This window comes from Heloderma suspectum, chromosome 3 (assembly GCF_057233095.1).
Source record: "Heloderma suspectum isolate Gila_16-S chromosome 3, 16-S_ref, whole genome shotgun sequence".
NCBI lineage: Eukaryota > Metazoa > Chordata > Lepidosauria > Squamata > Helodermatidae > Heloderma > Heloderma suspectum.
The window spans coordinates 203,425,546-203,453,441 of NC_139460.1; the positions used below are offsets into that span (position 1 = coordinate 203,425,546).

Genomic DNA, 27,896 nt, shown 5'->3' on the forward strand with positions numbered 1-27,896 from the left:
AAGAAGGCCTTCTTAAATGAACAATGCAAAGAAATTGAGGAAAACAATAGAATGGGAAAGACTAGAGATCTTTTCAAGAAAATCGGAGATCTCAAGGGATCGTTTTGTGCAAAGACGGGCATGATAAAGGACAAAGAAGGCAGCGACCTAACAGAAGCAGATGAGATTAAGAAGAGGTGGCAAGAATACACAGAAGAACTATACAGGAAAGATCTGAATGTCCCTGATAGCCATGATAGTGCAGTCACTGAACTTGAGCCGGACATCCTCGAGAGTGAAGTCAAGTTAGGAAGCATTACTAACAACAAAGCTAGCGGAGATGACAGTTTTCCAGCTGAGCTATTTAAAATCCTAAAAGATGATGCTGTTAAAGTGCTGCACTCAATATGCCAACAAATTTGGAACACTCAACAATGCCCACAAGACTGGAAAAGGTCAGTTTACATTCCAATTCCAAAGAAGGGCAATGCCAAAGAGTGTTCAAACTACCGTACAATTGTGCTCATTTCACATACCAGCAAGGTTATGCTCAAAATCCTACAAGCTAGGCTTCAGCAATCCTGTGCAGGCTTACTCAGAAGTAAGCTTTTCTGAACATATAGGGACATATCCATTTGTACATGACTGCTCAGTTAATGACTTGTGTTTTGGTTTTTACTTTTTAGTTTTTTCCAGAACACTGTAATAATACATTTCCTTTTTAAAAACCAGGGAAATTCAATGATCAAAAATCCTGCTGATTTAAGATCAGAGTTAAGGCTATCTCATGTTGGCTCAAGCTCCACAAAACCAGGAAATTGGAATTTAAGGCTGTTGCCTTAACAGACGTGCCCCGTGATTAGGGATGGTGGAGAATTCCGCCGCAGACTCAAATGAGGCCAGATTCCAAAGAATCTGGCCTCCGGAATCTGTGGTGGAACAGCACCACTCACCTCCGCCTCCCGAGGATCCCCCACGGACCAGCACTCCTGCTCTGGATCCTCAGCTGATACAGCAATGGCGGCCACCATTACCATTTTGTTTGGAGAAAGACAGCCGCAAATGGCATATTGGATGCCACTTGCAGTTGTAAAGCCCTGAGTTTTACCTAAGTGCAGCCATTTACGGCTCTATTTACATAAAACTCAGGGCTTTACAGCTGCAAGTGGTGTCCACTATGCCATTTGCAGCTGTCCTTCTCCAAGCAAAATGGCAATGGCAGCCCCCATTGCCGTATCGGCTGAGGATCTGGAGCAGGAGTGCTTGTCTACAGAATCCAGCTGATGAAGAGCCGCTCCGGAGGATTCCGGGGGGGAGGAATGGATCGCCTCCCCCCCCCGCAGAACTCCCCCCCCAGAACAAAAGGTAGGGGTTCTGTACATCCCCACCAGTGAGGAATAAAGATGTTATGCACTGCCATGAAGTGTGCTTGCTTATAAGCAACAGACAGGCATGGGTCAACTTCCAGGAGAATTCTTCTAGCAATACAGTAAAGTTCAGGTGCTTCATAAAGCAATACTGAAGAACCAGGATAATGTGGGGCATCTTTGCGAGTCCCAGGCACTCCATCCTCCCCATCAGAATTTGGGCCTGAAAGACCCAGGAAACGTGTGGGTGCATGAAGGATGTCAGGGATGAGTCTTGAGATGTGTGACAGCTCCGATTCTGAATCAGAGTTAGGGATGTCAAAGAATTCCGCCATGGACTCCAGTGAGGCCAGATTCCTTAGAATCCGGCCCCCTGGAATCCGTGGTGGAACGGCCTCCCCCCACGCCACCCCGCGGAATCCCCCCGGGACAGAGCCTACCCGGCTGCGTATGTGGTGGCAGCAGCAGCGGCAGCAGCGGATGCAGCGGCTCTGGCTGGTCTCCTGGCTGCTGCTGAGCTGCTGCGGCTCCAAATGGCGGCCATCGTAGCAGCCACCTTTTGCGTCCTTGCAGTAAGCCATGATAGGCTATGTAAGTATTTATGTAGCCTATCACGGAAAAAGGCAGGGGTGCAAAAGACAGCAGCCCAGCAGCGGCCGGAACTCTGGCTGCGGCTCGCCCCGGCCAGCGGCTCCGCAGAGCCGCCATGGAGCGGAGCTGACCGGGGAGGATTCTGGGCGGAGGGACAGTGCACCTTCCCCCCACCACGGATGCCCCTCAATGGAGCCAGGTAGGGGTTTCGTACATCCCTAATCAGAGTTGGACCAGCAGCTAGATCTGAGGCTGGGGAGGGAGTCAAAATGCTGGAAGAGAGTCCTTCCAAGATCTTGAGCAACAGATGGCCCAGACTGAGTTCCTCCACCATGAGAACAACAGTTTCCGAGGAGGAGGAGGAAGAGGGGTGTGACTTGAGAGATGCTAGGACGCATGCATTGCAAAGCAAAGTGGGAAAGATTAGGGGCAAGGCTCAGACGCTCTGCCCAGATAGCCACTCTTGGAGGCCAACGTAGGAGGGAGCCACCCTAGGGGAGGGGCATCACTGCAAAGCTAGCTTGGCCAGGAGGTTCATACCCCAAACTGCCAGCAACTTTCTCTCCCTCTGGTTCGCCTCCTGTGCTTAGAGATTGTTGATTCGTTTAGAGCCTGGGAGCAGCCTGAGGGTTTTTCTTGATTCTGCATTTGTAGAGAGCCTAGGCTCTAGCAAAGTAAAGTCGTATTAGCTTGAAGCTTTGTCTATTCTGGTGTTGATTGCGAAGGGAAAGGATGATTCAAATCTGACAGAGTGTAGGTTGTAAGCAAGCACTATTTGTGACACTGCACAACATCACTATTGATCACAGATAATACAAATATACATTATAGTGTATATTTGGAGCAGTCAAGGGGTTACAATAAAATCTACTTTGGTCTACAATCCCTGATGTAGATCTGCAATACCAAATTTCAAAAACACCCCAAAGGAAAAAACAACAACAACAACAACAACCCATATGCAATGAGGGTCACTGGTGATTTGCTACTTAATAACAAATTCAACATTCCAGCTTCCCTGAACCTGATGAGACAACACAAATTATCTAAACTTGTTTTAAATACCTCAAAAGCCTGCATTTATGATTACTCATTTATTTGCATTAGATTCTGCAGGCCATCTGTTCCACTGTGCTTTGTACATTCACTAGGGACTTAAAAATATATTGCTTAAATGCATTAGGAAGTCAATGATTACTTTAACCAAGCAAAGTGATAATTTTCCCCCTGAATTCCCATCCAGAGACATTTCTTACATCTTACGTTAACGAAAATGATTTACATTCTTCATGCGCACAGTATGCAGTCAGTGTTTGGAATCCCAATTAAGGCTGACATTTGCAGATGAGTTGTGTAGGTGTGTACTAAAATAAGTCAATATTAGCCACAAGCGAAACTAGTGGGAGAATATGGTTCCTTTCCTCTGCCAGGACACAAGATGAAAGCTTTCTTTGAATAGCTCACTGTTTCCCAAAAATCTGATTATTGAGGCACATTTTTTTTTCTAAAATAAAACTGGAAGCACACTTCATTCTTACACTTGAAAAAGTAAGATACACTACAAATGTTAATTCACAATTAAATAATGTTGCTGAATTTGTTAATTTAACTAACTGTAACTATAGAACAATTACACTTTCCTCACTTGATGGGTAAATTCCCCTTGGCTCAATTCTGAATTGGATCAGTATTAACAAGCTCATCGTTCCCTGGGAGTTCTTTCTCAGCTTCTATTGTTGGGTTTTAGATCTGGATGCGGGACAGCCACCACATATTTGTTGACAAGCAATTGAGAGAATTGACCCAAATAGTAGAGCTGAGCCAAAAACAATCTTCTTTTATTTTTCACTGTTATTGTCAAACAGCACCTGTGAGTACACCATAGATTTGTACAAAGGCCTTATTGTATTTGCAGTTTTCTATTCCTTTTCTAATGAACCCCAACCTGGATTTTGCCTTTTTCACAGCAGCCTCACACAGGATCATTTTCACTGAGCTATTCCCATGACCCCAAGATCCCTCCTGTCACTCACCTCCACTGCAGAATCTATCAACATTTATGTTTATATGCAATTAGGTGTGTGTGTGTGTGTGTTTTGCCCCAGTATGCATCACTTTACATTTGCTTACATTGAACCACATTTGCCTTTTTAATGCCCATTCCCTTAGTATGGAGAAATCCTTTGGGGGCTCTTTACAATCGCTTTTCAGTTTAACAACTCTAAATACTGCTCACCCTTAACTCCAGATCATTTATGTGCAAGTTAAAAAGTATCTCTGTGTTTAATGAGATGATGGGGACAACCAACAATGGAATGTCATCATCTTCATGACTACATGGTCCTTGGTTTGGCTAGGAAGACAATTCGGATGTTCTTGTGCATGTCTAAAGTGCACGCTGCAGTGCTGATTCAGTAGCAGCTATGGTAACGCGCGCACGCGTGTGTGTAAACATGCCCTCGGTAGAAGAGCCAAGTGGCCAGATTACTTTCTTACATGATCTTGGAAAACTGTTGCTCTCCTCTCCCGCAAAGTGGCTACTTTTATTACACATGGCTAAACCCAATTAATTGGTTTGGTGAAATGGTTGGAAGTAGTACTGTAATTGGCTAAAGTGGTAGGGCCGGAAACTGGAATTACTTTAGCCCCAAGAACTATATGCCTTTGACAAGCATGAAATTTGCTTTGCATTTGACTTACTCTGTCTCTCTTTCTCTCGCCCAGAGAGATGTAGATATGTTATCTCTCCAAGTCACTTTCAAAAACTATTTTGCTCAAAATAAACCGAGGTGTATTTTGGAGAGTCTTTTGGCCTTGGGAGTCTATGTAAACCACATTCAAAGGCAAAGGGGTGGGGGAGCTCCTGATCAGTAGTAGAGGTGCCTTCACATTTCAGCGAAAGTGACATCCAAAGCAGATTTGAATGGAGAGTTCTGCTTATCTGAGACATTTGTTCAAGGGGATTTGTTCAATTCAAGGGGACTTAAAAGAATTATCATGCTATTAGCAACATCTCTTAGGACTGGGGGGGCGGTTCACATCTCTACAGCAATTTTGAGATAAGTTAAACGATGTTTTACAAATCTGCTAATCTTTTCAGGGTGATTTCACATATTACTATGTTGCCAGTAAATGTTTCACATTTGAGGTGAATTTAGAAGGTCCTGGCTCTGGCAAAACGTCTGTTGGAATTTTAATTACTTTTCTTACTAAAATTAGTACAGTCTCTGTTTCCAGAAACTGAGAGCTTTTGAAGGGAATTATAAAATTTTGTCATAGAGTCAAGGATGTGCTTAAAGTGCTACAAGGACACACTTAGGACGTAGAACTACCTTCAGGTTTGTTTGTTTTTAAACAAATTATTTTGGTGGATGTTTTTACAGGCAAAGAAAGGCAACTATGCATTCTTGTGGGATGTTGCAGTAGTGGAATATGCGGCGTTGACAGACGATGAATGTTCTGTGACAGTAATTGGAAACAGCATCAGTAGCAAAGGATATGGGATAGCACTCCAGCATGGCAGTCCTTACAGGGACCTCTTCTCCCAAAGGTAATGCAAAACTAGTCTGGCTTGACCCACTTTCCCATCATCATCAAGCCAAGAATCCTATTTGCTGGTGTTTAGACCTTTGTCCATGAACTCTTTTTGTGGGGATGACTCTGCTATGTAGTAATGTATTCTCGTTCTGTCCCTTCTTCAGGGCCAGAACATGGCCCATCCTATTTGGCAATTCAGGTGAGTTATGGGAATGTGGGGGCAGAGGAAGGGAACACCCTTCACAGATTTGGCATGCCAACAGCCCCAGAGGCAACCCAGTGTTTCCCCATTTAGGGCTGGCTCAGGGATGCAGAACTGTGTGAGCGAGCAATAGCATGCATGAAAAATAATGGGTGAAGACCTCTGAGGGGGGAATAATCAATGTGAGACATGAATAATCTCATTTCAAGGGCAGGAACAGTGAGAGATGTTTCTGTAAGTACCATTTTATCTATTGCACAGCAACAAACCTGGGGGGTTACTCAGCAGGAAGCTGTAGTTAATGCTGTCGATCTGAAGAGTGTCGCCTGCATGATACATGCGTTTCCAAACACTTGTTTTGCGCATTAACACTTCACACTTTTTGCTGTATCCTTAAGTCTTGAAGTATATTTTAAAACATAATGGGTTGGATCCAGAGTTGGCCCTCCATGAACAGGAGGCTTCTTCCACCCGTGGAAGATGTTTCATACTTTCACATTTTTTAAAAAATGTTTCATGAGATCCTTACACAAGCAGAGATCCAGCATCACACTTCTGCTAGCACAACAAGTTGCACAAGGCCTTGCACAACATGCCACAATAATCATCTATCCCTGTAATAGGGATTTAGTCTGGTTGAGTGCATCTCAGTTTGGAAGGTGAACATGAGGCATTATCTTGCTAAACACCAATAGCTTGTATCTGCCGTGCCCAACACCTTGTATCAGCCATTGGTCGTGCTGGCTGAGGCTGATGGGAGCAATAGTCCAAGCAGGGGTGCTTGACATCTCCAAATATCTGTCTATTTGGAATAAGCAGTGTGAAGTCAGGAAAGGAGAATGGCAACTTCCTCCTCCCCATTGAATATCCACTTTCCATGAGATCTTAGGAGGAGTGCAATGCTCCTTTTAAAGCAGCAGTAGAACCTCAGGCTCAGGGGCCAAATCAGGCCCTCCTCAGGTCCCAATCTGGCCTTCTAGGGTTCCTCAGATGGTCCTTTCCCCCAACCATTGATTGTTTGGTGGTTTCCTGGCCTTTGTGCAGTTTTCTGTCCATTCTAAAAGGTTGAAATGCTTCTCCAAAGGCAGTCTTTCCCAACCTGGTGCCCTCCCAATATTTTGGACTACAGCTCCCAGAATTCTTGACCATTAGGCATGCTGGCTGAGGTTGATGGAAGTTGAAGTCCAAAACATCTGGAGGGCTTGGGGAAGGCTGCAGCAGTACAAAAATTCCTGCATTAAAATATATACATTTAAAAATCTATAGGAAATCTTATGTAGCTTTACAGTTGCCTTTTGTTTGGGTTAAGGCTGCTTCCCTAATACAGCTGTCGTACATTTCTTCTACCATTGTTTTCTAGGGGGTGGGTGTGGAAATCCAGCATATCCAGAATTTGGCAGGCATTGTGAATCCATCTAATCATCCATGGTTTGGAGCAACTGAGTCCTGGAAGTATATGTTGTGAGTTTAATAAAAGAAGGGAAATGATGGGCAGGGAGACAAAGGAAGTATGCCTCCTCAGCCTCCTCAGATAATGTATTTTGTGCTGTGATTTAAAATGGCACCCCACCTTACCTTATTGTATCAGATTCCATGGCTACCAGTGGGGCAGAGGTCCAGCATTCCGAGTACTGCAAGAACACCATTGAGAGATACGTTATTAATTTGAAACAGTAGAAATATTTATGAAAAATAAATTGCTTAAACGATTGTAGATGCAACGAGCAAACAAAATCCATACATGGTGGCAAACAGTGGCCTAATGCTGGTGCTCCCTTATGGCTGCTCACCCAGTTGAGTTATTTGCCACTCCTGTAATGATATGCTTTGGCAAAGGGGGCTGAAGCCCTGAGACAGGCCTATGGTTATTGCAACCAGCCGGTCTATTGTGAGGGAATGTTAGACATAATTGTTTTTATAACGCCACTGATCCCACTAATGACCGGCAACCATTTGCAGGAAAGTAGAGTTAAAAACTGGACCTCATAGGCACTGACATAAATCTGGGCTACCATTGCAGGTCATTTGACACAAAAATGAGCCATTATTTCCATAAACAGCACGACACGCATGTGCATCAAGATACTCACGTTGCTCCAAAATCCTTGTGGTCTTGTCCCCCACCATGTCTTGCAAGAAAGACAGTGACAAGCCTGTTATGACCAGGAATGATTGCGGATGTACATTCTCTTCACTCAGCTCCCCCTGTGGCCACCAGCAGAGGATTCAGGCTGTTGTTTTTCTCCTCCGTCCTCATGAGGCACACTGGTGCTTTCATGTGTGGAGGCCACACCTCTTCCTCGTTTTCTTCAGGGGGAATCTCTCCTTCCTCAGCCACTTCCAGTTCATGCCAGAAAATGCCAGATGCCGCTGCAGCATAATAATCCCATTATTGTTACGTCTACAACAGCAAGCTCTAACTGTGGCTGCACCCCCCTCCCATTGTGAAGCAAGCCTGAACTGTGGCTGTTCAAGAAGAAGGCATAATGACTATTGCACAAAACTGCCCTGAAAGATTCCCTATATGTTCTTGGCAGTCTAGTTGCAAAAAGGTGGCTGTCCAGCAACCTCTCACCAGGTGCACAAATGGGGAGAATAATGCAGCTTTGCATTGGGGTGGGGGTGGGGCAGGGAGAGTGCCTGCCCAGAGGTGAGCCTTAGTTCGCATACCCAGAGTTAGGGCTTTCTTGGTACTGGAATGGTGGTTGTGCACATACTGTGTTAGAGCTTGCTTTGCAATGGATTTGTACTTGTGCAACCATAGGGGGTTTACAGTCAGGTAGTATTTCCACAGCCATGCTTCGTATTTGCTTTCCAAACCCATGGAGAACTGGATCCATGACAAGGAAGAACGTTGCTTATAATGCTGTGGGGGTTTCGTCACAAAAAGATGCATTGCTGATATGCAGAGGTCAAAGAACTGTATCTCAACAAACATGGTGCTCTAAGCCCATGTTGTGCCAAGACATGTCGAGCAGTTTGTGGAGCGGTGCCACCACCAGCATTTCTTCTGCTAACGCATCTCTGGATCCAACCCAATGTGTGAAGAGGCCCTTAAGTAGATTTTTTCCCGAGCTTTCTGAGTCTGAGGTTATTAGTATTGATTTTTGCAGACGTTTTGGAGTTCATCTCTTGTTTATTGTGCAATTGGTAGACATTTTGTCTGGTAACACAATTTTCACTGTGTCACAGATTTCCTCTGGGTAGGCTTTCCCCATAGGAAAATAACGCTTATGGTTTTCCCTAAAATAATTTTTTGCAGGATCTTAGAACTGCAAGAAGCTGGATACTTGGACGTATTCAAAGAGAAATGGTGGCCACGGATGGGACGTTGTGATCTGAACAGCCACACCAATGCACAGACGGATGGGAAGGCCTTGAAGCTTCACAGCTTTGCAGGGGTCTTCTGCATTTTGGCAGTAGGCCTGCTCCTGGCCTGTTTGGTGGCAGCCCTGGAGCTGTGGTGGAGCAGCAACCGTTGTCATCAAGAAACACCAAAAGAGGTCCATAACTTTTATTCTTATCACAATTAGGAGTAGTATAAAACTCTCAGAGAGGGAAAAGAGAGAGAGCACACTAAAGCGGTGGAAATTTGCGGTGCTCTCACACAACTCACTGGAATATGACTGGATATAATTACATTTAAATACAGGCTTTTAAAAAATTATATCTTTTTTTCTTTTTCTTTTTTAAAAATCCCTGATGTTTGTGTTTTATGGAAGGTACCAAGATGTCAGCTCTGGCAACTAAAGTCCTGTATTTATTTATAGAGCAGATACAGCCTGGGCAGCAGCAGCACTGCAAACATTCCCACATTGCCCCACCACTGTGCCTCAACCTTGCCATGGAGAGACCATCTTTAGGGGTAAGAGAGTAGCTCAGGCACCATGCCTTTGGCCCCTCTGTTAAGAATGAGAGACAAAGATGTTTAGGGCTGCCTTAAATGCACAGAATCAACACCCCTGATTCCTGCAAAAATAAAATCCAGACATAGTCCAGGTTCATCTGCTGGCCAAACTGGGGAATTGATTTGCCAAGCTGGTGCCAGTGACTCATCCATGCAAAGACATGCAAAGCCCTACACAACGTTATATGCTTCCCTCCCACCCCTTTGGACTATTTCCTGCGTTTCTGGCTTTATGTCAAAAAACCCAACTTGGAGTACAGAAAGATGTTGCTCTTCCTGCCCCAGCAACAGCAGTTGCAAGGCCCTTTGCCTCACTGGTGGCCCCCTTCTTTGGTTAAGGCAACAGAAGGAATAATGCTGCTCTCTGGTGACATGAATTTTGAGTTAACAGCCTATCTGGATCAGCTAGAAACAAATGACCCTGAACAATTAAACTATTTTTAGTATGTTTTAACTCATGTACAACTAATGACCCACCAAGCTGAAGACAGTCCACTCCAGAGTCATTTATTGTGGCTTGCCAGAAGCTGAACAACCCCTCCATTTTTGCAGCCCCAGGTAAGCAACAAGACCATGACACTGGTGGGATACCACATGTGGCTGGTAGGCTGTGCTCAGCTTGGTGGATGTTGTGCAGGCCTTCCTTTAACATCCTCTGTTCTCAGAAGAAATGTGTACAACTTAAAGGGAGCCACTTAAAGGTCTGTTCATAAAATGAGCACTGAAGCAGGTCCTTTCCAGTTTGCTTATGCCTACCATAGAAAGGGGGCTGCATTCCAGGATGTGACACTCTGCTGATACTTGTAGTTTGCAGATAATGCAGCCAGGGGGGGTTTGCAAAGAATGATGTGAAAATGCAGCAGCAAAGAACTCTAAGCTGTCCCCATGTGGTGTCTTATGTAACTCGGTCTTCTTTGTGGAGGAAAGTATTCCTTTACAAAGAAAGTGTGGGAACAGTACATAAGGCAAGTACTGTAAGAGCGATATGTAATACTGTTTTCTTTTGTGTGGACAGATGAATTAATCTTTATTCCGTTCATTAATAACACAATGGCATTCAGGCCTCATGACTGGTAGATGTCCCCCCCGCCCTTCTTGTCTCTTTCTAAAAATAATACTCTACAGAATTAAATAAATGGCTTTCAGTTAAAGCACCTCTTATAGAAAGGATATGAAATTGCCTATTATCAAAGATTTTCCTTGCAAATATTTCAAAGCAACAATAATCAGCCAATTATAACTATATCTTGTAAAAAACACATAACAACAACAACAGACAGCATCTGTTTGCATCGATTAAATTTTTAACAACGTAACCTCTCTGGTAGGCTTTGAGACATCAAGGCACTTGAACCTTCTCTTAATTTGAACGGATGTTTTGTACCAGAGAGTTACAGCAGCAGGCCACTCCCTAACTGGGGAAGAACACAGGAGCCATCACTTCTAATTTTTATTCCTAGTTGCCAGGGATATTGCAGTAATTGCCATGCCTACCACACATAAACAAGTCTGACAAAGGCTTTTTAATGTATATAATATCAGCCTATAATGCGATTTGCCATTAACATTCCATTTGTCTGTGTTTCCTGTTTGTTCATTCCATTTGTTTGCCAAGTGTTCAGTATCAAGCTTTGCATACAAGGAGTCATTTTGTGTGTAATCCCCCAAAGTATTTTTCTGAAAGGCAACTTTTTTTTAAATAGAAAAATCATTTGCTCATGCAGCCATGAGGAGCATCATGAGCTCATTTCCATTCACGGGGAGATGATGTGTGGAAAGATCCACCTACACTCAGACACACATTAATATGAGTAGGGATGTACAAAAGTCACTTACCTTTTCAACGGGGTGATTTGCGGTGGGGGGAGGCGCTCCGCACTTCCCCCCGAAATCCTAACCTGGCCGGCTCCGCTCCACAGCAACTCCGCGGAGCCCCCAGCCAGGTACATTCACAGGCTCCGTGTAGAGCCTGCGGACGCAAATGGCGGCAGCAACGGGGGTCACCATTTGAGTTCCTGTTTTTTGGCCGTGATAGGCTACGTAAATATTTACGTAGTCTTTCATGGCAAAAAAACAGGGGCACAGATGGCATAGTGGCTGCCTTTTGTGCCCCTGTCTTTCACCGTGATAGGCTACATAAATATTTACGTAGCCTATCATGGCCTCCACAGGGACACAAATGGCGTCCCTGTGTTAGCTGTGATAGGCTACGTAAGTATTTATGTAGCCTATCATGGCAAAAATATGGAAGCGAATGGTGGCCGCAGACGCCGCCACCATTTGCAAAGCAGCATGAACGGCACCAGGTAAGTGTCCTGTTTCGTGCTCCTTTCGCGGGGTGGTGGGGCGGGGGGCTTCGTTCCGCCACAGAGTTCGGGGGGCCGAATGCACTGGCATTCAGCCTCCCCAAGATCCGTGGCGGAATTCTCTGACATCCCTAAATATGAGGGCTGAAGCCTTTTGTTCATTAAATTAGTAGAATAGTCAACCAAACTAAACTAAACTAAACACTTTACACCCCAGTCTTATGCATGTTCATTGGAAGTGTCCCACTGACTTCAGTGGGAGAGAGGGCCGAACAGAATGTGACAGGATATGTGAGAGAGGGCCAAACTCCATGTGATATGGGGAATTGTGATCAGGATCTCCCACAGTTGTTTAAAACAAAACCAATAGCAACCACAGGGATTGTGATGGGATTGGATCAGGGCAGCAGCCATGGACATTGTGGGGGGTGTAACTTCCCTGCACACACACACACACACACACACACACACACCATTTCCCTGACTAAAATCTCCATTGAAGCATTTTGCCCCACAGGGGAAAACATATAGGCATGATTTCCTCTGCAAAGCAAATAGCAGCTGCAGTGCAATTTTTATCAGGACAACAGTATGGGAAAAAGATTAAACTCTCCCTCCCCCAGCACCACAGCCCTAGTCTATTCAGAATCACGTGCACAAATGGTTGCTGTTAACTTTTCCTTTTTCTTTTTAAGTGGGAGATCTGAATCACAGATCACATCAAGGGCATCTCTACACCAGCCTAAAATCCTGCATTTAAAATGGGGCTTTCTGCTTCCATTTTAAATGCAGGATCACGACGACTCCCTTTTTCATGTTCTCCCCTTTCCCCCTCCTTCTCCCCATATCTGAGTCTTCCATTATCTTCCATTGATCTTGCTCCTCTTCTTGCCGCTTTTCCTCTTTTCATGGAGCGAACTCAAGTAGAACACAATGGGATAATTTGATAGTTCATTATTTGTGATCTATTTAAAAATGGAACAAAGGGCATTTAGTGCAGGAGATTCCTTGGAGGTTCACAGCGTCATATATAGAGCCCACAAACTTCTGTGAAGGAGCAATCTCAATCTCAGGATAAAAACTCTGTGTGAAGAAAGTAGGGATGTCGGAGAATTTCTCCACGAATCTCCGGGAGGCCAAATGCCAATGCATTCGGCCCCCCAAAATTGGTGGGGAAATTCTCTGCCCCCCGCGCCCCCCCCAGGATGGGACTTACCTCGTGTGAATGTCCCTCGTGGTGGCGGGTCCTGGCGGCGGTGTGGCGGCGGTGCGGCGGCGGTGGCCGGACTTCCGACCGGCTGCTGCCGCTGCCATTACAAAGTAAAAAAAAATAACAAAAAAAACCAAAAAACCCTTGGGCGCCGCCATTTGCATACATGCTTTTTTTTTTTTTTTCAAAATCAGCTGTGATAGGCTACGTAAAGATTTACGTAGCCTATCACGGCTGACTTTGAAAATCTAGCCATGATAGGCTACGTAAATCTTTATGTAGCCTATCACTTTTTTTTTTTAACTTTACTTTTTTCTTTCGCGGCCGGAGAGGCGGGACGCTCCCCCCCGGCCAGAATTTCGGCGGGGAGGGATGGGGTGCCTCCCCCCTGGCCAGAATTTCGGTGGGGAGGGATGGGGCGCCTCCCCACCTGCCAAGAATTTGGGGGGGAGAAATGGAGTGCCTCCCCCCCGAAAAAAGCTGCGGGACCAGGTAAGGGACTTTCGTCCATCCCTAGAAGAAAGCCCAAGTTTGGCCCATATTCCTCAATAAGTGTATATTGCATTTTAGCCTTAGGCTGCAGTCCTAACCTTGCTCACTAAGCACACTGACAGAAATGGGACTTGCTGTTGAGTAAACATGCATAGGATCAGGCTGACTAATTGGTAAGGGCCAGTCTTAATTAATGATGGCAAATTCTAATTGGTTTTTGCAAGTTATAGGCACGTTTGTTAATTTTTTAGACTATTTTGTTCTAGAATACTATAGTAAGGATAATGAAAATGGATTCGGATGGAATGGCCTTTCTAAAGAATTGTCAAATTTCTTTATTAAATAAAAAGCTATCTCCCACTTTCTCCACTGTCTGACTGAAAGAAAGGTTTTGGTGATATGCCCACTTATTGACATTTAATCAGTTAATAAATGCAGATGATTAATTATTTAATCAGTTGAATAGCCACAATAAATGTGCCTACACTTCTCAGTGCATGCTTTGATTCTGTAGTTCTCACCACTTCTTTAAATCCATTTATGGGTCATTTCACATGTCATCAAATTAGCAGGTACATCATGCCTCTAAAAAGTGTACCTATGGTGTATCCCATAGAATGTGTAGCCATGCACACCTCCCTTTCTTTAATCATGTGCACATTGCATGCAGATGATACAGGGAGCCAAAGAGGGTCCTTGGTCCCCACACTGTGAACACATAACGTATATTATGAGATTAATGAGATTAATGTCTTTTGTATGTCACAAGGTATGCATGACTCCCTACAGGAGTCATATCAAAAGACATTACTGTTAAAAAAAATAATATAACGATGTGTGGTCTTACGAAAGTCTCACCTATAAAAGTTTCTTACAATCCAGCTAGAGAGCTGAGCCAAACTTCCCAGCGGAGTTTTTTTAGACTACTGGGGTGGGAACTTTGGTGAAATGTTCAGGGGGGTGGGTTGCTTACCTTACCTTAGCTTAGGTGTTTGTTTGTTTTCCTTTCTGGTGCCATGACTCAGATCACTTCTTGCCCAGGCCAGAGACCACCACACAGCTGTGTCATTTTGGAATAAACCAGACCGTGAGAAAATTGGAGAGAGTCATGTCTCAAATTCCTCCACAACTTGGTTTTTAAATTAAAAAAAATACCTGCTCATAGCAGCATGAAGCTCTCTGCAGTGTCCTGGCTTGCAGCATTTCCTAGAAAGTCCATGTGACTATGTTGCATCGTGATATAAGCAACCCTCCCCCTCCAAAAAAAAAAAATCACCAAAGATCTCCCTACCACCACAGCAGCAGAAAGCTGCCCCCATTTTTGTGGGGGGTAAAATGGACCCATAAATGAGGGGGGCAATTTTTGGCCCACCTTTAAATCCAGCACAAAGTTGGATTGGATTGCACTGGGCTTAAGTACACCAAACCTCATTGGACAGTGACCATACTATTTTTCCAAGCATCCATATTAGAAAGTGAACCCCAAAGTCAAGGTCAGATACAAAAGGCAGTTGTTAAATGGAAGTCAGTTGTTTTTTACATCACAGTACTAACTACATACTATACTGCTGTTTCCATTCACTTAGGGAGGGAGTCATCCCACCATTCTTTAATGTGTTCCCTTGCTGTGTTTCTTCTCCTGTTTCTTTCTCTTCCAGTTTCATACATAGAATTTGAATAGTGTTCTGATTGTTCCTAGTTTCCTTAATGTGGAAACTCCAGCTTTGCTAATATGACTGTCTCTTGTAGTCAGGGCCTAGTCATTAATTGCTAAATAAAACCCCTTTAACATTGTAAAACGTTAACAGCCTACTCCTCAGAACTGCTTTGCCAGCAAATAAGTACTTTGCATAGGCCATGCTCACTGACCACTGTATTAGTGCAGTATTTCAGGCAATTATGTCCTGCCACAGCGTTACAGGAACTCTACAACAGGATTTTAGAGCAAACCAACTGTAGAAGATTTGAGAAAAACATTTCAGGGGGATTGTCTTCTAGAGAATTTCTTTTTAACTAAGCTTAGCAAGGGGTATTGTAAGAAATTAAAAATGTAGGAATATCTTGAGGTATCTCCTAGGACCAGACAATGATCTTGAGAGTTGAAGATGTTGGAGGAATATTCCTGCAATAGTTTAATCTACCATTTAAGCTTTAGTACTGAGTTGAGCATGACTTGAAAGCCTTTTACTGCATTGGCTACCTTGCCATTGAGAATATGGATGGTGCTTACATATTACCCTGTACTGTAGACACCTTGTAGCTCTTTAGTAGCAGATTGTTGTTTCTTGAATTTTCATTTGAACCAGTAGCAATCACAAAGAGTATGCACTGAACTTTCGAAACCTATCCTAATTTACATCTGCATCATTTTGTAGCAGTTGATAAGGAGCCCCAGAAGTTAGATGAGTGAGAGAGTCTCCATGGAAAATGTGCTGACACTTTGAACATTTTTCACAATTACTGGGAAAGGAGTTCAGCAACAGTGATCCTTTTTACAGTGGATTTTTACTGACATTACACAGTATTTCTCCTATTGCTACTGACCCTTCATCCTGTTAACATATCTGTTAAAGGTTTTGATCGCAGATAGAAACACTACTTTTGATTGCAATTTTCTGTGAGAAAACAAACTCACCTGTCCTGCATTTAGTTTACAAACATGTATCTCAGCATAGATTTCAGACATATTTTGATAATTTATTTCTCACAGTTAAACAAGTTTTCTTATGCAACAATACTAGAAACACAGATTGCAAAGGAGGACAGGAGTTCCAGTTTCTTTACCAGTTGTATAGAAAAGGGAATTTCAGCAAGGACATCTTCAAATGTTGTACTTAATACAGCTTTGCTAGGTGTCTTTCCCTTCCCGCTGCACCCCTTGCTGTGAAGTGAAAACACCTGTCTGTTAGGATCATCTTAGAATGACAGCTTTGTTGCTCTTTAACACCAGAAAGTAGGTCATGTATGCCTAACTTATCAGACCACGTAAAAAAACACGCCATGAAGATGACTTTTTCTATTAGATGCTCTTCCTCTAAAGGGCCAATAGTAAGAGTGGCATTGCAGAAGCTAAAATAGTGGCATTTCGCCATTGTCGGTGACTTCACTCATCTTCCTGTCAACCAATATCTCATTGAAATCATCACACAAGGCTCCAGTTTGCAAAACATTTGAACTCAAAACTTGAGATGATATTTTCCTACAGTATTGCCATACATCATTCATACTAGTCTAGGAGGGTGAAAGTTTTCCTTCCCGTAGTAAGGCTACTGGCTTTACATGGTTTGTGCTTTATCTTTCCCTACAGCATATCATCTTAAATTATACCATGGGGGATCATAATTTATGCATTCTAACCTACCTCAAAACATTTGCATTTAAAAATGTTTTGCTTTCTTAGAGCAAACTTCATAGACAACAGCCCTATGTAATGTATCCGTTGCGACACAGTTCCACTTTAGACGGCAGGTGGCCTTGGTGTGAGTGTGTGTCAAACATCTGAATGCTCCCTCTTGTCAAAAATGTCCTGTACCTTTAAAGTTAGCGTGTCAAGGAGACGGGCTACACAGCCTTCTCCTTGAAATGCTTGTTTTGTATGTACAGGGATTTGTTTTAAGGAGCATTCAAACTTTTGTTCTTCCATTTGCAAAGAAGTTGTGTTTGCCTTGCAAACTTCATTTCTTTTATTTATCAAAATATATATTAGTTACTCTTCAGCCTTGGCTCTTGGAGCAGCATACAATATATGAAATAAAATACAATAAATATGATCAAACAACAATTACAAATTGCAGCAACAAATTAAAAAGTTCAGCCAAAAAACAGCAACACACAAACTAAAAGGTCTGTATTTATTTTTTTAAAAAACTTTTCAACTGGAAGTGAAAAGAGTATAGAGACAATGGTAGGCAAATATTATAGAGACATATTTGCTCATTTGGAAACATATGAAATGATCCTTAGTAAATGAGCTAAATTTGAAATATTGTTCTCCTTGGAATCTAAAGTGTTTAACAATAGAGACATTACTTGCAGATCATGTAGCTTGGGTTCTGCAACTACTACTTTTCTTGGAAATGGGAAAATAACACTAGAGCTGAGCGATAATGGTAGCCATCATGTAGCACATGTGATGAGGCTCCATTATACTTAAGCATGGGTCACCTCCAAGGTACAATTAACGCAACTGGGACCTTTGCCTACTTTCAGTATGGACTCTTTTGGGATCTGAGTACTTGTGGGGGGAATGTCATAGCTTTCCCCCATCTACCTAATCCCCCACGGCCCCACCGCACACACTTTTATAGTTCATTTCCAGTTGTGCTCTCTATTCCATGTGAAGGAAAACACAAGTTAATTAAATTGTTACTATATTTTCCCCTTCACTGTATGTTTATATTTTATGTTGCTTTTTAATTTTTTTTCTGTATTTCAATCACATGTCTGAAATCTCTCTGTGCGTGTTTTTTGCTTAAGTTTCTCCTTTAAATAATCATTTGTATGTATCATTGTATTGTACTCTAATTTTCTAAGATAAAATAAACTTTTGAGAGCAGGTAATAAATAATTCTACCACTGGCAAAACAGTGCAGTAGAGTGGTAGGTTTTTCAAGACAAACTGCTGCTATACAAAAGTAATTAGGAGAGTTGATGGCATGTGATAAGCTTTGGAAGGCAAACAACAATCACCTCCCTATGAAGTATAAGCATATTACACAGGGCCAGTTCATACATGCATGGGGACCACTTGATATCTCATCACTTAGAGCCTGTCATTTACAGTCCATTACTGTCTACTCAGAAAAAAGGCCCACTGAGTCCAATGGGATTATTATGAGGCAAATGTGCAAAGATTCCCAACCTTAGTTACGTAACACACAATGGATGACTCAGAGCTTGAATGTGTAATTGATTACATTTAAAAGCATTGTGTCTGAGGCTCTTGAGGTGGTATGAAAGGTCTGTGACCGGTGTTTGATCTATCATATACATGCAAGCCCACCACTTGATGCTGCCAGGCATCAAGTGATAAACATACATGTGTGAGCCTGTCCTTCAGTAGCAAAGCACAAGGATCTATGTAGAAAGGACCTGAAAGGAAAATGCAATGAAAAAAAATCATGTGGTCTGCTGCATCTTCTGTATTACAGAGAGCCAATAACTCGATCTGGATTACAGCATTCAGAATTGCAAAATAGTATACTTGCAATGTAAAATCTCATTGAACCCCACTAAAGTTTGTAGGCAGAAATTAATTCAGAGAAAAGTGTGGATGCTTAAGTCGCACTGAAATGAAATCCATGAGACATATACTCTTGGTTGGTTTGCGCCTGATGGAACTTGAGATGAGTTCTCAGACAAGGCAGGCGGTTTTCTCACTAGATGGTGATTTTAGCAATTACTGCAGAATGAGACCCTCATGGAACTGTGCAGTGTCAAGATGGCTGATGTATAATGAACTCTGAGGTAGCCATCACAACTTTTCCAGGTTGCCCCAAATCATGGAGGTTACAGATTCTGTTGGATATCTCCAGTTAAACAGTTCCATGAGAATTCTGTTGTGCAATAGTTACTATGCTATACTATATACATCTGCATTTGGATCAGAAATCTAAGGAAACAGAGGAGTAGCAGATTCCTCTTAAGCAGTTGGCGAGGTACGACAGATGACTGGCCTTATATGTACCATGTCTTATATGTACCGTATCTTATATGTACATGATCAGAAGTTGGTATTTGTTAAATGCCTATCTGCATTCAGTCTCTGTAATGTCCTGACAAGTGAGAAGAATGTTAGCTATTTCTCTGGATCTCTGGTTGAGTGCAGATGTGTAGTAAAAGTCTCTCCTCACCACTTGGCAGAATGTTATAGACAACTGGCTTATCAAATTGTCACATGCATAAGTTACCAGTTCGTAGACTGTAGCAAGCTACCACTTAATACATTGTATCCACCCATACTCACTATCGCAGACTGCCACCCAGACACCTATTCTTCAAGCCTTTTAGAATGGAATCACTAAATGGAATTACTAAAATAGATGGAGGATTCCAGTCCTCGAGAAACCATTGTCTACCGTGTTCCTTCACCATGCTGGCCTGGAAGCCTTAAAGGATTTAAGAGGGGACTTAGCACAGCATAGACACAAAAGCCCCCTTCCTGTATCCCCAGAGACCACTGATGCAGTGAGATGTTGATGAAGATTCTAGCCTATGAGCACATGGGGGTTCCTTACCAGGTTTAAGCAAGCCTAACCATACTAGGGCTCATGCCCGTAGAAGACAGTAGAATTTACTCCACATTGCACAGTCCACGCCAGAGTGTAGATAGTACACCCTGGAATTATTCTGCCCTTCTCCGAAACTGTCCAGAGTAGAAACATTTAGTTCTATACCTCCATAACGTTAATCACAGCAACTCAACTGATGAAACAAATCACTTTCATGACAGAAAGTCAAATGAAAAGCAAAACTTTAGCATAAAATCTTCTTTTTAAGAACAGATATAATCCCAATTGAGGTCAATAGGTCTCCAGGTATATACAAAGTTAGGCAACCATGCCTTGTTGAACTAGGCAGACATATATATTTCAAGCTACACTCTACTATGACCATACCTTCATATGTAGTAGTGAATGTAATTATCATTACGCGCTAAAGAAAATGGTGTCAGAATAAAAAGTAAATGGCAACAGTGTTGAACATGTATTTTTGTTCATTTTTAGTAAACTAATATTAAAATGCCTGTGATGCTGTTATCCAGGGATTAGAAGATGCAAAACCTCATTAGCTCTTTACCTCTTTCCACATGTTCCACACCCACCAAGCCAAGGATCTTGAACCTGGCCATTGGGCTGATGGTTACCATGACAGCTGAATGAACAGTTTTCAGACATACAATTTTAAGTTGCGGCACTGAACTGTTTAGAAATCTAGTTCACTCTCATCCTACATTTCTAGGGATGTGTAAGACATGAGAGGTGATACGTGTGTTTCACATTGGTCCACAGCATATCATGCACAGCCGAGAAGGAAAGCACTACATTTGTAACATATGGTCTGAATTAGTAAGAAAAATAAGCACAAGAAGCCCTGTAAAACCCCATGTTGTGGATCAGGTTAGCTTTGGGGCACTTGGCTAGGTCAGTGATTTTCAAACTGGATTCCAGTAAATAATGGGGGTCATCAGAAGTTTATATGTGTCCATCCTACAACATGCTCCAGAATCTTTTGCAGGGGGTTCAATGGAATACATGCAAGGGTTTTTTGGCAGAGAAATTGACTGGGAAAGGGTTCCCTCACAGTAACACATTGGAAATAACCTAAGCTTTCCAAAATATGAGAGAGGCCAAGCCACATTGAACTGCAAGCAGGACACAACCATCCTACAAAACCTGATGAGGCATATTTCTTGTCCCTTGGCCTAAATTCCATCTGAGAAGGCTAGTCCTAAGCATTCAGTTTAACTGTAGAAGCTTGCAATAATAGAACCTTATTCCAGAGCTGCTGGTTCTCCAAACACTTGCCAGAACACACAGACACACACCAAATTTGTAGCATACATTGGCCTACATTGCCTTCTTTGGCAATGAGCTCCCCTGCAAAAATAAATAAATCCTAAAATGCTGCACTAATTTTTGAAAATCTCATTTATTTATAAAATTAGCATACTACTTTTCTGTTCAACAATGTAGTGGACAACACTGATAATACTCAAACATTTTAAAAATTATAATACTCCAACAGAATCAGACTAAATAACTCTGATCTGAACTAAGTAACCCTGCCAGTCACATTCAGAAGTTTAATGCTTTGGGTTGTTCTTGGTGTGCTGTCTGAGTAAAAAAAAACAACCCAAACTATTTGAATTAGTTGACTTAAGGCAAAGGCATGAATGTATGAATTTTTAAATGAATATTAAAAATGATCTTCAAAACAAAATTAGGAAAAAACACACAGTTAATGTCATTTTTAATTCCAGTTGACACTGAAAAATCAGGCTTTGATTTGTTTGAATGAGTTTCAAGATTGCATTGTTTTACTCAGACTATGATGGACATGCAGTATTATTATATTGATGTTTACTTGGAATTGAATGAATTCTGTGGGACTTACTCCCAAGTGAGAGTACAATTGATTATAGCTCAAGTAAAATGAAATCAATCCAAGACTATCTTGAAATGAGTATTTGTTGTCATGTGACATGAGAATGATAGCTGAATATGAATGATCAATGATGAAAAAATAAATAAATCTGGGGGCAACGCTATCAGGGGGAACGGGGAAATGAGAAAGTATTGTCCACTCCCCCAACTAAAACAAAGCAATCCCCTTACACACTTTTTAAAGAAAGTAATTTATAAATAAAGTAATTTGTAAAGAAAGTAATTTGCAAATGTTTGGCTTACTATCATCAGCTTTCAGTGGCCTAGGAATGCCTGTTTGCTCCATTGCTATACTTACAAGCCACACTATTTGATCCTTTCCCCCCTCTCTTCTTCCTTTCTTTTACCCCATGGAGATTGCCAATGAGATGAGGCTGGGTCTCAGAACCATGGTGAGCATTTATAACAAAATATTGCATAGTGCTTGTAACCGCTCCCTGAAACCTCCCATGTGCTCGCCCTTCCTGCCACTTTAGTTGCCTGCAGCGAATGCATACCTCAATGGCCCAAATCACACATTTCCTCAGCATTCAGCTTCGCCATTTTCAGTCAGACCATTTTCAAAGATCTTGGCATGCATAAAAAAACACTCCTCATTTGATGTGGCATTTTCCTGGAAAATGTAATCATTCATCCTCCCCTAGCGCTCTTTATCTGCATTGTTCTGAGTCAAACCATTGAGCCATTAGTACTACCCCAACAGCATCTCAGGCAAAGGTCTTCCTGAGCATTGCAGCCGGGGTCCTATTAACTAGATATGCTGAGGTTGAACCTGGGACTTCCTGCATGCAAACCATGTACTCTGCCACTGATCTATGGCTCCTCCCTTACTTTACAAAACCCTGTAGCCATTTATATATAGGTGCACATCCCTTGCCTCTCCCATAATCCAAGCCTGATTCAAGTGCATGACAGGCGACTGGAACTCACAAAGGCAACATTCCATCCTATATGCAACTTGGCTTGGTCTGTACCGGAGGGTCCATTCCCAAGGTAAACTTATTTTGAAGTTTCACCTGCTTGTATAATGTAAAAATACCTTCACCGTTTTGGGGTACACTTCCTTTCTCTCATGTTGAAGAAGAAAGAAACAAATGTCCTATTTCAAGATTTTTCTAGAAATTAAGTGCCTTTGATCATGTGTGTTCAATTTCCAGGTTTTTGTCTTGTGTGTGGGGGGGTACCCACTGATGCATAGAGTCAGTCAGTCAGCCTCAAGCATTTTTTTCCTAAATTATTTCAGATACATGTGTGGATCTTTCTTGGTGGAATATAAAAAAGAATTTGAAGAATTGAATGAAAGCTAAAACAGTTGCAGGAATACAAGTACAATGTCTCAACAGGTTCTACACAGTCCTAGGATGCGATTGTATTTTGCCTAAAATGAAATCTGAACAAAGTGAATTTGAAAGTCCTCCCTCGAGTGAAACATGAGGAATTTCAAGGGACTGAAAAAGTTTTAATAAGCCTAACAAATTTAATCTGTGGGGTCAGGGTGGCTTCATGCATCTCTAACATCCCTCATTAACTTCACTGGCAATTTGGGAAGTCATCAGCATTCAACTAATTATGAAATAGTTTTGATGGGGGCTCAGAAACCAAATCTCTCTGCATAAGGAATACAGGCTTGGAGGTCTGCAAGGTTTCTTTCTGTGCATTTGGCACAATATCAAATGCATTTATGTCACAGCAGTTAGAAAACAAGCTTTGAAGAAATGACTGAATCACACCAAAGGACTGGGAAATGGTGTCAATTATGCCATCAACTACCTCTTTGTTAAGAGCACCACCACTGAGTTTATTTATGCATGGTAAAGATAGAGAAAACAGATTTGTTTTTCTTCCTCCCTTATAATACTAGAACTCAGGGTCACCCAATGAAATTGATTGGCACGAGATTCAGGAGAGACCAAAAAAAGAAAGAAAGAAGAAAAGGACTACTTCACACAGTGCTAAGATGTGGTGATGACCACTAGCCTAGATGACTTAACAGGGGATTGAACAAATTTATGGTGAATGTCTTTCAACTGCTGCTAGTATAAGGAACCTTCATCTTCAGAAACAGTATATCACTGAACACCAGCTGCTGGGGTCCCAGCAAGAGCAGAGGGCTATTGTCAAGACCTGCTTGCAGGCTTTCTGGAGATGAAGGAACATGGGAAGCTGCTTTATACCAAGTCAAGCCATTAGTCCCTCTAGTTCAGTGTTGTGTACACTGGCAGGCAGCGGCTCTCCAGGTTTCAGACAGAACTCTTCCCCAATCCTACTGGGAGATGCCTGGAACTGAACCTAGGAGCTTTGGCATGCACAGTGGGTGCTCTGATTTGTGCTCTGATCTGACAAATCTGCATATGATTTGTGCATGTTCTTACCTGACAGCATCACCACCAATACAAGGAGAGAGGTACTTGGTAGTGGTACTGCTATTGGCTCGTACTACTCTCATCATATTTGAGTATCTTCAAACATAAAGAAATCTATTCCAACCAACCAAACCCGAACATCAACATGAAGCCCAGAGTATTCTCCAAATTTCAAATTCACCAGTGCGCCGTTGTCTCTCCAAAAGACTCATAGACTCCCATGAACAAAGGCAAAACAGCATTAGACAATTATAGAATGTGCCTTACTTCTGTACTATTCACAGATTATTTATGTACAAACATCAGTTCAGGACTATTTCACTGTAAAGAGGCTGTGTCCTGTAAAATTATGTGATAGTTTCATCTGCTTTACTCTGTAGGAAAGAGGTGACCATGCAAGATCTATATCTATCTATCTATCTATCTATCTATCTATCTATCTATCTATCTATCTATCTATCGAGGGATGAAAGAGGCAACCCGAGAAAGGGGAATGACCCTATCTCTGTGTTTCCCCCCTCATATGACTCAACAATTTAGGGGCAGGGAATATACCTCTGCTTCCTCTTTACTCTTTCATGACTTGTTCATATCTTAAGGGTACATTATGATCACCGCTTCCCTGTAGCTAGATCCCTCACAGTCCCATTAATGTTTGAATGAAAGACTCATGTTGGACGAGCAGATCATACAAGCAATTTCTACATAAGCATCATAGCCCCAGAGAGGTATGGCACTGATGTGGGATCTTTTGGCATCCCACTATTCAATTCACATTTTACTATAGTAAGGGTCCATCCATGGGAAAATGGCAATTGCACTGAACCCACTGAGCCTGAAACAACTGTTCATGTAAGCATAGTCACAAAGATCCAGTTGTCACATCCTACATTCACTCATCTCTCACAGAGGGTTGTGGCTAATGTTAGTCTAAATTAAGTCCCATTTATTTTAATGGGCCTGCTCTAAGTAGAACTAACTGGATACAGCCCAGCCCTTGCACCTGAAGATACAAACTGATTGGCTAAAGAGATCCTTTTCCTTGTCTCAGAGCTGGTCCCTATGTTCAGAAAAGTGGTGAAAGAAGCAATGTGAATGACTTGGGTGTTTAATATATATACAGCAGCATCTTCATTTTCCATGGCATTTGATGTGTGTGTGTGCACGTGTGTAGCTTTTCATCTCTACAGAAAAATAGCACCCACTATAACAGGAAAAAACCTTGTTATAGAAACTTCTAAAGTTAATTAAATTAAAGAAGTTGAGGTAAGGTAAGCAAAAAGCTTGCTAGCCAGCAATATTCCACCAGGTAACAATTTTTAACCAATCATAAAAGCCATTTTGTTCAGCAATAATGCCCTTTTCCCAGACCCATTTTGGTTAATGGCCCTTTACTAAGCTCATTTCTTTCAACCTCAGAAGTTTTGTCATACCACCCTAACTCCTTCAAGTCTTGAATTTGGACTAACGTAACCACAACAATTTGTATCAGACTCATTTAAGCTATATTTACATTGACAGTATACTCTTCACAGAAAAAAATAAAGACACTCTTCTGTACTATACTGAAAGCAGTGATCACCCCACCCTAATTATTTCACATTGCTGGTTGGTTTTTTCTGCTTTCTCAGTGTATTCATTTATTCTGAAGTAGCATAATTTGTGTGGCTTCTGAAGCAGGGTATGCTAGGCTAGCAAACTTATTATAAAACTGTATTTAAAAGAAAATAATATGAAGCCTCACAAAGGATCCGGAAGAGGAAAGGTGCTAAAATCTAAATGATTTTAGTGCATGCATGTGCATAATGCACAGAAACAAACTTTTTAGAAGACATCCCCAATATTTCCTTGAAAGGCAAAACAGGGACATTGTTTTACCAAAGCCAAATGAAATAAAATAGTGACTTTTCCTGATAAACAAGGACAACTGAGCCATGTGACAGTGACTACTGGGATAACCATTTAACTTCAATATCTGATTTGTTCACACAGTTAAGATACTACATGTGAAGACAGAAGAAGCTATCTAAAAGCAAATAACAGTTTGATCATTATGGGTCTTTAAGGGTACAATCCTATGCATGTTGTGACAGAATAAAGTCCTTCAACTTCCAGCATTCCCAATCCCAACCAGTATGCTAACTGGGGAATGCTGGGAGTTGTAGGACTTTTTTCTGTCTAGACATGTATAGGATTGCTCCTGAATTCATGTTAGTTTCATCGTCAGATAAGTAATTGTTCAGAAAGGATTAGTTTACACATAGGAACCTTCTTCTGGCCAGATATTGGGTTCACACTAAGGTTTCTCCATGCAATCCTGTACGGGAAATGGCTGTCTCCGTTATTACACTGTGTAAATAAAAGCATGATTCGATGTCAGTTATGCAAAGGAAGATAAAATTTACAACTAAATGCAAGAATATGGTGACTTTATTGTGACTTGAGACAGCATGACGGAAATATTTATTATTAACATTTTTTATTGCCTTTGCTAAAAATAACAACAACAACAACAACAACAAGCATTAAAAACTAGAGTTGTGTGCAAGTGGCCTCTTGAAATTCTCTACCTTGTTTGTAGGCAAAGAAATTTGGGAGACAATTTCACTGAATTTCTCTAAGGGGAGGAGAAATTCTCATAGGGATGTAAGAATCCCTTACCTTGTTCCGGGTGGGGGCGTCCAGAGGCGATCCATCCCTCCCCCTGGAATCCTCCCCGGCCAGCTCTGCAGCAAGTCGGCAGAGCTGCCAGCTGGTGCCGGCCGCTACCTGACTTCTGGCCGCGGTCGGTCTTCGGACTCAAATGGTGTCCAACGTAGTGGACGCCATTTGTGTCCCCTGCCTTTTGCCATGATAGGCTATGTAAATCTTTTTTTACACCTACGGCATAGGCTACGTAAAGATTTATGTAGCCTATTACAGCAAAGAGCAGGGGCTCAAATGGCGTAGTGGACGCCGTTTGCGTCCCTGCCTTTTGCCATCATAGGCTACGTAAATCTTTACGTAGCCTGTCACGGCAAAAGGCAGGGATGCAAATGGCATCTGCTACACCATTTGCACCCCTCCTCTTTGCTGTAATAGGCTACGTAAATCTTTACGTAGCCTATGATGGCAAAAGGCAGGGACGCAAACGGCATCCACTACGCCATTTGCGACCCTGCTCTTTGCTGTAATAGGCTACGCAAATCTGAAGGGAAGCAGCGGCAGACGGTGGAGGGCAGCTGGATGGACTGGACCTGCTGACGACCAGGTATGGTCCGTCCCGGGGGGATTCTGTGGGGTGGCGGGGGGGTAGTCCGTTCTGCCATGGACTCGGGGGGGGGGCAGATTCTAAAGAATCCAGCCTCGTTGGAGTCCATGGTGGATTTCTCTGCTATCCCTAAATTCTCAACAGTTTCTCGCAGGTAGGGCTCCCCATTGGCAGGGCTTGGAGCACAGCTTCTGCCTTTTTTTGGTAAGAGTTTTTTGGGTTGTTCGTGTTGCAACAGCATCAACTATGCTGGCAGGCTGGCCCCCAGTTTGCATCCACCATAATGCAGGTGTGGGCAGTGTTGTGTCCAGCTCCAGGGGTGAGGTGGCGTTCGTGTTCTGCCAAAAACGGTCCTCCAGTTTCCTGAAAGTTTTCTTCCTCCATGAAAGGGGCGTCCATTGTTCTGCCTCATTCTCAGTGTGTTTTATAGTTTATTTTTGTGGTGTTTTTGAGCTTACCTAATCACTACTAGCCTCCCAGGCTGCCTGCACTTTCTGATCTGAAAAAGCCCCATGGGAGGATTACCT

General features: G+C 42.4%; 1 protein-coding gene across 1 annotated transcript in view; it reads left to right on the forward strand.

Annotated features, from left to right (window-relative positions):
- GRID1 (glutamate ionotropic receptor delta type subunit 1) overlaps window positions 1-27,896 on the forward strand; it is a 1,081,869-nt gene that overhangs the window by 1,045,435 nt on the left and 8,538 nt on the right. Inside the window, exons 13-14 of the mRNA XM_084841879.1 lie at window positions 5,321-5,487; window positions 8,939-9,179. Of these exons, the coding sequence (XP_084698005.1) occupies window positions 5,321-5,487; window positions 8,939-9,179 (408 nt within the window). The remainder of the gene's footprint in view (window positions 1-5,320; window positions 5,488-8,938; window positions 9,180-27,896) is intronic.